The 13,290-nt window shown below is 51.9% G+C and overlaps 1 protein-coding gene across 1 annotated transcript in view; it reads left to right on the top strand.

Annotated features, from left to right (window-relative positions):
* Positions 1–1,597: 1,597 nt before the first annotated feature.
* The window catches only part of RELB (RELB proto-oncogene, NF-kB subunit), a 28,689-nt gene continuing 16,996 nt past the window's right edge, over positions 1,598–13,290 (top strand). Inside the window, exons 1-5 of the mRNA XM_065898295.1 lie at positions 1,598–1,608; positions 1,885–2,201; positions 3,202–3,249; positions 6,669–6,677; positions 8,179–8,525. Of these exons, the coding sequence (XP_065754367.1) occupies positions 1,598–1,608; positions 1,885–2,201; positions 3,202–3,249; positions 6,669–6,677; positions 8,179–8,525 (732 nt within the window). The remainder of the gene's footprint in view (positions 1,609–1,884; positions 2,202–3,201; positions 3,250–6,668; positions 6,678–8,178; positions 8,526–13,290) is intronic.

The following is a 13,290-nucleotide window of genomic DNA, read 5'->3' as shown; positions in this document are numbered from 1 at the left end:
CTCTTTTCCATCTGTCTCCCCCACTTGGATTTCAGTTCCATGATGGCAGGAGCTTTTGTCTATTGTGTTGTGTGCTGTGTCCCCAGCTTTTGGAGCAGTGCCTGGTACTGTTACCCTGTGTGCAATGACTCTAAGTCAGATGTTCACAAGAGCAGATGAGAAAACTGAAACCCAGAGAAATTAAGCAATGTGTCCGAAGTCTCACAAAGTAATGTGACATAAAGTGCTAGAACAGCGTATGCTAGCATATGGAAGAGGTCTATACGTGTCAACTATTATTCGTATTTAATCCTCACAACCATCCTATTACACCCATTTTACAGATGAGGAAACAGGCTTACAGAGATGAAGTCAGTTTCCTGAGGTCTCCTAGTAAGTGACAGACCTAGGATTTGAACTTAGGCAGGCTGATTCTGAACCTTCAAATCATAGCGTTTCTGGCAATGCCCTTGTCATATGCAGACTACAGCCTGCAGGCCAAAACCAGCATTTTCCAGTTTTTCTGTAATTTTTAGATGTTTTAAGTGGTTGGAAAAAAATCTCAAGAAGAATATTTTGTTTCACATGAAAGTTATACAAAATGCAAATTTCAGTGTCCATAAAATAACGTTTTATTGGAGCACAGTCATGCTCATTGTTTCGGTATGGTCTTTGGCAGATTTTGTGCTATGGCAGAGTTGAGTTTTGAGACTGTCTGGCCCTTAAAGCCTAAAGCAGAGCGTATTTTCTATCTGGCCCTTTGCAGAAAAAGTCTGCTCCGTATTTTGCATTATAGCAGTAGTTCTCCAACTTGAGCTTGCATCATATCACCTGAAGGGCTGGGCCACAACCTTGAGAACTGTTGTAGACTAGTCTGCCTCCGACGAGCAGGTGCCAGGGCTGGCTTGGTGAGTGCTGTGCCTGAGTACCCAGTGCAGGCTCTGGCACACAGCAGGTGCTCAATAAATGTATGTCGACTGAATCAGTGAGTCCATGTAGGCCATGAAGAGTAGAAATGGAACACTCAAACTTTTCACAGGGAGACAGGACATCAAACCTTGGCTCTGTGGTCTGAGGGTGCCCGGCATCCAAGCTGGGACCTAATGTCATCCCATCTTTCTTAGGAATAGGCCTAGAAATGTGATCTAACCAAATGGCCGCCCCTCTTTGAGCCTCAGTCTCCTCCTCTCTGCAGTAATTCTATCACCTTCCTCTGATGCTGGTGCAAGGTGTGAGGTATCTGTGAGGCCCCCAGGTAAGCCCAGGGGTCAGGCACTCAGCTCAGTATGTATCCTGGGGGCTACACTGTTACCATTCCTGGACTAAGTTACTGAGCCTTTGAGCTGAAAGTGCTACGGGCTATTAGGAAACTTGGAGGAGCTGTGGGGAGGAATAAAACATCCATCCATTCACTTAATAAGAACTTATTGGGCACCTACTGTTTTTCAAGCGCTGTTCTGGGTGCTGGGGATACAGCAAGGAACAAAACAGACAAGTCCTACAGCTGACATCCTAGCTTTAAACTTTTACGTATGGTCACTCCCGATTTACTCAGGTTAAGGAACTGAGCTGTAGAGAGACCATGGAGGTTTCGAAAAGATTATCATCATTGGCAGCTATGGAGCTCTGGTAACCTCCTGATCCCAAAGCTTCCCTTCGAGACAGAAACAACAGGTCAAGTCCGGTTGGCAGACCTGGGGTGGGCAGGCCTCAGTCTTCTTACTTGCTCCATGGGTAGGTTGTGAGTGGCCCCAAGCAGGACTCAGTGGTCTCAACCAGAGCAATGGGCATCGTCGCGGGCCGGGCCCCTCCTGTGCCCCGGCCTCCTCTTCCCGGCCGGCCCCGCCCCCGAGGCCACGTGACGCGTGGGGGTTTTCCCGTTTCCCTGGCGTGACGTAACGACAGGGTGCAGGCCAATGAGCGCGCAGGCCGGCGGCGCCGGGGAATTCCGCCGCCCCGCCCCCGCCCGCCGCCCGCCCGGCCCGGCCCGGCGCCCCCCGCAACCCGGGCGCCGCGCGTCCAGCCCGGCCTGCGGCCCCAGCCCCTGCGTCGCTCTCCCGACCCGCGATCGTCCGCCGGACCGTGCCACCTGGCCGCTCGGCCTGCCCGCGTGTGTGTGTTTTGGTCTGGGCTGGCCTCCGGGCCGTCAGTCCCCACTGGTTGGGCCATGCCGAGTCGCCGCGTCGCCAGATCGTCCGCTGCGCCGGAGCTGGGGGCCTTGGGTAAGAGGGGCCGGGGTTCAGGAGAGGAGTCTGGGGCGGGACTGGAGATGCGGGAGGCCTGGGGTCCTGGAGTGGTCTGGGGGTTCCTACAGGAGTCTTAGGGGTTTTGCGGGGAGAGTGTGACGGTACCGGGGACACTATATCAAAGGGAAGGAAGGAGGCAGAGGATGGTGACCGGGTCCGGTCCAAGGTAAGAGAGAGACGTCCCACTAGAGAGTGAGAAGGGGGCGGGGCCTGACCCTGAGGCAAAGAAGGGGGCGGGGCCCGACTACGAGAGGGGAGGGGCAGAGCCTGACTCGGAGAAGGAGGAGCGGGAGCTGCTCCTGAGGGACTGGGCGTGGCCAGACACAGACAGGGAGAAAAAGGAGAGGCCTGGTCCACAGAAGGGGGCGGGGCCTGACCATGAGTGCGAGAAGAGGGCGGGACCTAAACTCAAAGAGGCAAGGTCTCACCTACTCAGAGTAAGGGGCGGGGCTTAAGGGAGATACGGGGGCGGGGCCGTACTCGGAGAGGGAGAAGAGGCGGGCCCGACTCTGGCAGAGAGAAGGGGGAGGGCCTGCTCTGAAAAATAGAGGGCGGGGTCTGACTCAGAGAAGAAAGAGGAGGTGGGGCTTGCCTCTGGAGAGAAGTGGCAGGGTCTGAGGGAGAAGGGGACGGGCCTGACACTGGAAAAGTGAAGAGGGAGGGTCTGACCCTGAAATAAGGAAGAGGGCGGGGGCTTTCCTAACTGAGGCTGAGAAGAGCTCCTCCAGGCCCTTCTCAGCCTTCTTAAGGGAGAGAAGGAGCAGGGCCTGAGTGTGATGAAGGGTGGGGTGACTGACAGAAACTAGGGAACCTGTCCATGAGTTAAGGAGGGAAGGCCGGACCATGCGGGCTATAAGGGTGAGGGGCATGCTCCAAAGGGGCGTGGCCAGGAGAGGAACGGGGTGGGGCTTGGGAGATTCTCTGGTTCTCCCGCCGTATTTCCATCACCTCCTGAGACATGCCTCCATCCCTGCAGGGGCCGCGGACCTCTCCTCGCTCTCGCTCGCCGTTTCCAGGACCACGGGTGAGAAGCCCTCCACAGTTCCTGCCCATCTGCACGCTCAGGATGGGGCAGGAGGAATCCTATGGAGGTGGCATTGTGTACACCTCTGTCTGGGGGTTTTGCGGAGGTCTACCTCAGCTTTCCTCAGCCTGTATCCCTCCCTGCCCGTTGAGATGGGGTCCCCAGATGCCCCTACCTCCCGGGTGATAAGGATCTGGAGAAGTAAAACTAACCACCTATTCACTCTCTAAGAGAGTCCTCTTTAGAGATTCACTATGGTAGTGCAGAGCGTAATAATTACATTACTGGTGCCACCACCACCCCTTCACTGTAAGTCACTTCCCTTCTCTGGGCCTCAGTCTTTCTCATCTGTAGGATGGGCATAATATCAATGCCTCAGAGGGACCGAGAGGATTCAATGAGCTGATACAGCTAAACAGTATCAGTATTAAAGCAGTGTCTGGCACACAGTTAAGGGTCACCCAGAGAACTGTTAAAACAGAGTTTTGGGCCCCACCTCCAGAGTTTCTGATTCAGTAGCTCCAGGATGGGCTCTAAGAGTTTGCATTTCTAGCAACTTCCCAAGAGATGCTGAGAACCACTAGTCTATAAGGCCCCTCATCCTGTACCATCCAAAATTCAGTGCTGCCCAAGGAAATGCAGAAGCATGGCCAAAGGATGACATCATCTCTCATAAATGTGCTGGAATTTGGAGGGCAGGGATTGAGTCCTGCCACCAGGAAAACTCAGTGGCCCCAGTGGGCTGGGTCTGAACCTCTCCCTGGAGGTAAAATCTTGGGATGGACCCCAGAAGTGCTGGCGTGGCTGTGGAGGAGGCCCTGCGGGTTCTCTAAGAGGTTTGTGAGTTTGGGAGATAGTGAAAGGTGGGAGATGGCATTGGGAACGGGTACTGCCAAGCACTGGTTCTGGGCAAGAGCAAGGTTGAGACTTTTCTGACCCAAGACCTAGATCTTTGGTTTCTTTCAATTGAGAGTAATTTCTGACGTTATCCATTCAGCATATGTTTATTGAGTTCCAATTGCAAACCTGGCCCTGTGCTGGGCAGTGCTGAGCACTGGGCAGTGACTAAGACAGCCCTGGCTCTGCCCTCACAGGGTTCCCTACCTAGATGTGGAAGCAGATATGTACACAATGAATTAAATGTGGGATTATAAAATGTGATAAAGGCCCTAAACAAATCTTGGGATCAGTGACACCTAAATAGCATGGTGGGGATGGGAGAACGACTGAGATAGACTGGGAGGGAAATTTTCCCTCATTTTGATGGGCCAAACACATACTGGGCCCTGGGTATACAGTGGGGATGGGGCAGGTGTGTTTCCTACTCTCTGGTGTTCACAGTCTACAGGAGACAGATATGAATCACTCTAAAATAAGGTCATGTCAAATCCTAGCCAGTGCCATGAAAATGATAAAACCAAGGCACCTAACTGTGAGTGACTGGAGTGGGGGTTCTGGGGGATATCTTGGATAAAGTAGTCAGGGAAGACCCATCTAGGAGGTGACACTTGACCAGGGACCTGAAAGTGGAGGAGGAGGCATGCAAAGATCTGAAGGAAGAGCATTCTGGTAGAGACCAGCCTGTACAAAGGCCCTGAGGCATGAAAGACAGCTGCTCAAGTGTGGCCCATCCTGGCTGGCCCTGAATGGTGGCAAGTTTGTGTGGGAGTTTGGGAGGGGGGCAGGTTGTTATTTGAGCTGAGCCCTGAATAAAGAGAAGAAGTCCCTAACGTTTCCTGGCTGAAAGAGGATTTTAGAGAATAATAATAATGGCTAAGTTTTATGGAGGGCCTGAAGTGGTCGGACCCTGTGCTAAGCAATTTCCCAGTGTGCTTCTAAATCTTCATGTTAATGCCTGAGATATATCAGACCTTTTTATAGAGAAGGAGGCTCAGAGAGGTTAGGCAACTTTCCCAAGGCAACACAGCCCGAAGTGACAGCCGGGATTCAAACTAACATCTGTGTGACTCCACACCCCGTGCTCTGAAACCATGTCTTCCAACCTCCCCATTTTATAGACAGACAATCTGAGGCCTAGAGAGGGGAAGCAATTTACCCACATCCATAAAATAATGTCTCCCAACACCTTACCCAACAGCAGCCAGTATTTATGTATCGTCTACTATTATGGCAGTACTAAGTGCTTCCCGTATATTAAACAGCCCAACCAGACAAACATTATTATTGTGTCCATTTTATAGATGAAGAAACCAAGGCACAAAAAGAGTTTAAATAATGGGCTCAAGGCCACATGGTTAGCAAAGAACAGAGCCAGGATTTGAACTGAGGCAGTACAAAACTTCAGCCACAGCTGCTCGGGCCTCAGTTTCCCCTCGCAGCCTGGGAGCTCCTTGAGGGCTCAGACAAAGTCTAACTCATCTTTGGATCCCCAGGTCATCCAGCACGAATGCCTGAGAAGGTGTTTCCAAGTTGAAGTGACTTGAAGTTGGCCCTGCCAGTGATCTGTAGCGTGTCCCTTCCTCTCTCCCAGCCTCAGTGTCCCCATCTACCAAGTGGGGATGTCCTCCCCACCCTGGTGACTTCACAGATCACATGAGATAAGCGGGGCGGGAAGACTGCTTTCCAGGGAGCAAAGGTCTGGCTCTGGGAGCCACTCCCCGATAGTGGAGGAAGAGGACAGGTCTGGCAGCAGGGCAGGCTGGCAACGATTCAGTGGCCAGCAGCCAGCGCAGGCAACCCTGGATGGGGCATCTGGCCCCGGTCTGCCCTCCCTTGCTGTGTGACCCCACAGGCTTGCTTGCTCCCTCTGGACTCCCCTTGTTCTGTCTGTGGAATCATGGGAGGTTGGTTTCCATCCTTCACGGCCCCTTCCAGGGCTGAGCTTTCCTGAGGAGGTGATAAGGGGCTTCCCCAGCATTGCTGTCATTCCCCGCTCAGGAAGTAGGGGCAAATCCCGGATACCGGCTGGGTACTGCTGGGGACTGGCATGGGATGCAGAGGGAGGTGGTTGCCTAGAAGTGAAGGATCAGCGTTCCTGGATCTTCAGACACCAGGAAGTGATCTCCCGGGGTCTAGGGTGGGCTTTAGGGAGGGCTCCACCCCCACATTTTGTTTAGAATCTTGGGCATCCATTTTTTTCCCCCTGGTGATGAGACCCTTGGCTTTTCCTTAGATTCTCAACACTGCTTCATAATCCCCGATCTAAAGGTTTTTAGGGGGAGGCATTTGAGGGTAGCCTGACCCTGGGACCCCAACGTTGGGAGCTGAAGGGAGGGTAGGCCAGGAGGGAGAGATGGGGGTTAGGGCTTAACATCCCAGGGAGTCAGAGCCCAGGATTTCCCAGGATGGAGGAAGGGGGAAGGGCTCCGGGAGGGGATGGGGTTGGGGAATCTGTCTTAAAAGATGAAAGTCTTGACCACTTGCTGGACCTCACCTTTCTCTTTCTCTTCCTTCCACAGATGAATTGGGTGAGTATCACAGGGCAGTTCTGGGGGGAGGCTGGGGAGTCCAAGTGCTCACAGAGAGGGACCTTGGCCTTCCTTGTTGGGGAGGAGGTCACAGTATGACTTCTGGGACTGCTGGGGGATTTTAACAAAGTCATGTGCTCCCAGGGTACTTAGCAATGCTTGACACTTAGTGAAGATTCAGCATATGCCAGCCGTCTTTAATATTAGTTACTGTTACTACAACTATTGTTCGTTCCTTCGATGAGTTGTATTTAGCACCTGCTGCACGCCAGGCACCGTTCTAGGCACCGGGGATTCAGCCACGAACCAAAGTCCCTGCTCTCTTGGAACTGATACTCTAGTGGCAGAGACAGGAGGAAAAGGAATAAAGAGCAAAATAATGTTAGACTGGGCTAAGGAAATAAACAGCAAGAGGCCTGGGGAAAACACACTAGATTGGGCCTTTCTGAAGAGGTGGCCTGAGACCGGAAGGATGAGAAGGAGCCAGCACGGGTTGAATGGGGGGAAGCGTGGAACAGGCAGATGGAGGAGCCAGTCCAATGCCCTGAAGAGGGAGGGCCGGGCTTGGTGGGTGCAAGTGACAGAAAAGAGGCCAGAGCATGATGACAGGGGGCAGTGGGAGGCAAGAAGCCCAGGACAGAGGGGGCCCGTCCACAGAAGGCTCTGTGGCCAAGGTCGGGGGTGTGGGTTTTGTCTTTGTCCTGTTTTCCTGAGATGAGTGGAGTTTGGAGAGAGTTTTATATGGGGAAGGTGTTGACTTTGACTCTTAGGGAGATGGGAGCCACTGGAGGCTTCTGTTCAGAAGGGGACAGGGTCTGACATCAGATCCCTCTGGCTGTGTTTGGCAGATAGACTGGAAGAGGCGAGGTGGGGAACAGGAGTAGTGGTTCAGATGGAGAATGACGGAGGGTGGCCCAGGGAGGGAGCAGTGGGCGTGGGGACAGGTGGTGGGAACGTAAATGTATATTTGAGGTAGAGGCAGGAGAAGTTCATGGATTGGACATAGTAGATGTGCGATCGTAAGCAGCTGATAAAGATGTGCATCCTTACAGCTTGAGCACCGTGGACGGTGGTGCTGCTTTCTGAGATGGGAACGGCTTGGGCAGAGCACCTGTTATTCTCGTTGTTATTAAATGGGGCAAGATGGAGGCAGGGGTACCTGTGACTTGGTTCTACCTTGATCCAGGTGAGAGGTGATGGAGGCATGGGTTCAGGAGCTGTTTCGGAGGTGGGTGGACAGGAGGGTGCAGGAGAAGGAGAAACCAGGCCGACCCCTGGGGTTTGGGGCTTCAAGAAACGGGGGGACGCTACGCGTCTGTTTCCAAGAAGGAGGGCAGGGGCTTTTCTGTGTTCGGAGCTGACGCCCCTGCCCTTGGCCCACAAGAAATATGTCTTGAAGAAATGAACGGACGGGAAAAGGCGAGAGCAGCACAAGTCTGGGGGTAAAAAAAGCCTTTTCTTTGACAATCAGCATCATCCCTAGGTTTTGCTTCTCCCGCAGAGATCATCGACGAGTACATCAAGGAGAATGGCTTCGGCCTGGAGGGGGCGCAGCCGGGCCCGGGCGAGGGGATGCCGCGCCTGGTGTCTCGCGGGGCGGCCTCCCTGAGCACCGTCACCCTGGGCGCCGCGGCGCCCCCGCCCCCGGCCACGCCGCCGCCCTGGGGCTGCCCTCTGGGCCGGCTAGTGCCCCCGGCTCCGGGCCCCGGGCCGCGGCCGCACCTGATCATCACCGAGCAGCCCAAGCAGCGCGGCATGCGCTTCCGCTACGAGTGCGAGGGCCGCTCGGCCGGCAGCATCCTCGGGGAGAGCAGCACAGAGGCCAGCAAGACGCTGCCCGCCATCGAGGTGGGCACCAGGGGCGGTGGGACTCGCGTGTCACCCGCCCCGGAGATCCATATGCATGTATTTCATTATTCATGTATTTTATGGTGGTTATTATTATTGCTGTTGCTATTGTTGGAGCAGCTGACACCACTGTCGCTTGGCCTTAAATTTAAAGGGCATTCAAAGAAAGGCCTTCTTCCCGGCAGTTTGACAGTATTGGTCAAAATTATCATTGGTAGCCTCCTGGTTCACCAGTGAGGCCTTAAGAATCAGAGTATCTGGGGCTTCCCTGGTGGCGCAGTGGTTGAGAGTCCGCCTGCCGATGCAGGGGACACGGGTTCATGCCCCGGTCCGGGAAGATCCCACATGCCGCGGAGCGGATGGGCCCGTGAGCCATGGCCACTGAGCCTGCGCATCCGGAGCCTGTGCTCCGCAATGGGGGAGGCCACAACAGTGAGAGGCCCACATACTGAAAAAAAAAAAAAAAAAAAAAAGAATCAGAGTATCTGGATTCGAATCCAGGTACTGCCTTGGGCAGGTTACTCGGTCCCTCTGTGCCTCCTCCTCTACAAAATGGGATAATACGGACTTCCCTGGCGGTCCAATGGTTGGGACTCCACACTTACACTGCTGGGGACTCGGGTTCGATCCCTGGTTGGGGAACTAGGATCCTGCAGGCCCTGTGGTGTGGCCAGAAAACAAATTAAAAAACTGAATTATAATAATAACCAAGCACCTGGGGTTGTTGGGAGGAGTAAATGAGTTACTTATACACGCCAAGTACCTCCAACATGGTGGGTGCTCGATTGAGAGAGCTTCTAGTATTACTAGTATAATTATTATCATTATTACTCTTAGGCCGGGCCATTCCACTTCTAGGAACTTATCATGTAGATATGCCTGCATCTGGGTGAAAGAGGGACGTACAAGTTTCTCCCTTGCAGCCTTGTTTGTATAGAGAAGAATTGGAAGTTTCCGTGTTAGTCATCAGGGGACTGGTGAAATAATCGATAATCTACCGATTGCAGTCCTATGCAGCAGGGACAAATGTATCTGTGTAAGTGTGCAGGTAAATATAAACACATACAGTTAATACAGAAAAAATTTAAAATGAAGCCATCCCTTAGGTACTGATGTGGAAGTATCCATCTCCAAGATATATTCATTTTGTTTAAATTGAGGTGCAGAATTTTGTGGGTATTATACAGTTGACCCTTGAACAACATGGGTTTGAACTGGGCGGGTCCGCTTAAACGGGGATTTTTGGGCCTCTCACTGTTGTGGCCTCTCCCGCTGCGGAGCACAGGCTCCGGACGCGCAGGCTCAGCGGCCATGGCTCACGGGCCCAGCCCCTCCTCGGCATGTGGGATCTTCCCGGACCGGGTCACGAACCCGCATCCCCTACATCGGCAGGCGGACTCTCAACCACTGTGCCACCAGGGAAGCCCAAACGGGGATTTTTTTCAACAGTAAATACGATCCCCAGTTGTTGGAATCCCCCCAGGCGGAACCGCAGAAACACGGATACTGAGGACTAGCTATAAGTTATAGGTGGATTTCCCACTGCAGGCAGGGTCGGTGCCCCAGCACTCCCTCCCCCACTCCCCACATTGTTCAAGGTAAACTGTACTACCGTGTGTGTCAAAAAGAAGGGAAAATAAGATTTTCAATTTGTATTTGGTAGTATTTGCGTACAGAAACTCTGGAAAGGAAAACAAATACAGGTGAATTCTTTTTTGGAGGCAGTGCTGAATGGATAAGGTACAGACAAGATTTTCAACTATACCCATCTTTATTTTATTTTATTTTTTATTTTATTTTTGGCTCTGTTGGGTCTTTGTTGCTGCGCGTGCTTTCTCTAGTTGCAGCGAGCGGGGGCTGCTCTTCATTGCAGTGCATGGGCTTCTCGTTGCGGTGGCTTCTCTTGTTGCGAGCCCAGGCTCCAGTAGTTGTGGTGCTGGGGCTTAGGTGCTCTGCGGCATGTGGGATCTTCCTGGACCAGAGCTCGAACCCGTGTCCCCAGCATTGGCAGGCAGATTCTTAACCACTGTGCCACCAGGGAAGCCCTTTATTTTGTTTTAAAATTTTGAATCATATGATGTGGATCAAAACGTTCAAAAATATGAAGAGTCATGTTAAATTAACATAATTTAAATTAAATTAAAATGAACAAAAGTCCCCCATTCCTGCCTCCAGGTTCCCCCCGCCACCCAGAGGTGACCATTGTTATCAATATCTCATGGAGCCTTTCAGGAGTATTTTATGATTAATGATTATACAGGCAAATATATATATACGTATATACTATCCCCCTTTTGTACATAAAGGGGAGCGTGCGTGCGCGTGTGTATATAAAATGTGTGGGCTTTTTCGTTTTTTGGGTTTTTTTGGCTGTGCCATGCAGCTTGTGGGATCTATTTCCCCAACCAGGGATTGAACCCAGGCCAGTGGAAACATGGAGTCCTAACCACTGGACCACCAGATTCCCTTCCAGAAGTTATTTGAGTGACACACATGAAGGAAATAATAGATGAACTGAGTCGTTCTCTACAGCCCTGCTCTTAATAGCGGGAAACAGGAAACAACCAAAATGTCCACCAATAGGAGACTTGCACAATATAGTATCCTATGTCCACACGGTGGGATGAGATGGTAAAGAGAATAAGGCAGCTTCAGTCATGCTGATGTGAGCTCAGCTCCAAGATATATTCTTAAGTTAAAAAAAACACATTTTAGGACTTCCCTGACAGTCCAGTGGTTAAGACTCTACGCTTCCACTGCAGGGGGCACGGGTTTGATTCCAGGTGGGGGAACTAAGATCCTGCAAGCTGTGTGGCATGGCCAAAAAATAAAAGTTAAAAAAAAGAAAACAACTTCTGGAAGTGGGATTGCCCGTCAAAGATAATTTGACGGCTGTTGCCAAGTTGCCCTGCCCGGGGGGTTGCATGCATGACTGTCTCTCCCAGTGATTTCTGAGAGGCCTGGTTCATGTGCCTTTCCAATATGGAGACTTCATGTGTTTCTGGATCTTTGCCCAAGTGTCTGTGGACCCTGAATTATGTCCTCACCATCCCACCAGCCCTGGATCCCGGGCTCATCTGCTCCCTGACCTCCAGCTTCCTCCCTGGTGACCAGCTCTCAGTCTCCTCCAGATTTCCCCATACAAGACCGCCAGAGGGGTGCTGTTAAATTACACATCTGCTCCTCTCCCCTGTTCAGAACCCTCCTTTGGCTCCCTAGCACCCTCAGGAGGAAACCCAAGATCCTCCCTGAGCCTCTAAGACCTTTCATGGTCCGGCTTCTCCTGCCCATTCCCATCCAGCCCTCCTCACTCACCACCATCCAGCCACCAGCCCTTTGCCTGTGCCATTCCTCCTGCCTGGAGTGCTTTCCACCTGCAGCCTGGTCACCTCCTATTCACCCGTGAGGCCTCAGCCCACCTCAGGGACGCCATCCCTGACCCTGGCCCCAGGTCCCAGCTCCCTCGTGTGAGATCTGTTTCCCTCTCCTCTTCCTCAGTGGGATTTGTACTCAGAGCTTTACTTGGGGGATTAGCAGAGCAACCCTGTCCTACCCCAACAAGTTTGGATTTTAGGGTCAGAAAGACTTGGGCTTTGGTCCTGGCACTGCCATTTACCAGCTGTAAATGTAGGGCAAGTCCAGTGCTTCCCTTGGCCTCAGTTTCCTCATCTGTAAAATGGGGATGAAGCTCCTGCCCCCACAGGACACTGTGAGGAAACCAGGGAGATGGCCCAGCACTGGTGTGCAGGACCCCTTACTCAGACAGGTGGTTGTAGTTGTTGTTATTGGATTTGGCTCCAGGCGTTGTGGCCAGAAGTAGCATGTTAGCGGGACATTCTGGTGAAAAGAACGGTTTACTTTGAAGCGTATATTCCATCACTGGCTTTTCAGGAATGGGCAAGTGTGGTACGTTAAGGGACAATTTTGTAGCCCCTCATTTATCTTTAAGCATTTTGTCTGTTTTTCCAATTTGATAAGGGATATTTTTTCAACTTTATGTCTCAAATTTTTTGGAAAAATTTTAAACCTATGCAAAATAGACAAGGATAGCGCAATGAACACCCGCATCCTTTTGCCACATTTGCTTTATGCCTCTCTCTTGGTTTATTTTTTTGGCCATGCCGCGAGGCTTGTGGGATCCTAGTTCCTGGACCAGGGAATGAACCCGGGCCCTTGGCAGTGAAAACACAGAGTCCTAACCACTGGACCGCCAGGGAATCCCCAATGCCTCTCTCTCTTTTTTTCTTTTTTTTAAAATAAATTTATTTATTTTATTTACTTTAGTCCTGGCTGTGTTGGGTCTTCGTTGCTGCACGCCAGCTTTCTCTAGCTGCGGTGAGCGGGGGCTACTCTTTGTTGTGGTGTGTGGGCTTCTCATGGCGGTGGTTTCTCTTGTTGTGGAGCACAGGCTCTAGGTGCACAGGCTTCAGTAGTTGTGGCTTACGAGCTTAGTTGCTCCGCGGCATGTGGGATCTTCCTGGACCAGGGCTTGAACCCATGTCCCCTGCATTGGCAGGCAGGTTCTTAACCACTGCGCCACCAGGGAAGCCTGCCTCTCTTTATATAGACATTTACGGAGGAAGATTTGAAAGTGAGTCAGAGATATGACACTTCACTCAGAATGTTTCAGCCTGTATCTCTCTAGAGCCATGACTTTTTTCCACAATGTAGGACCTTGTCTAATCACAGTGCTGTTATCACATTCTAGAAACATAATATTGATGCAAGAATATTATCTAAGATTAAGTCCATAGTCTAGTGATCC

The sequence above is a fragment of the Phocoena phocoena genome, chromosome 20 (assembly GCF_963924675.1).
Source record: "Phocoena phocoena chromosome 20, mPhoPho1.1, whole genome shotgun sequence".
NCBI lineage: Eukaryota > Metazoa > Chordata > Mammalia > Artiodactyla > Phocoenidae > Phocoena > Phocoena phocoena.
The sequence above is the reverse complement of the archived record's forward strand: the minus strand, read 5'-3'. Positions and strand labels throughout refer to the sequence as shown.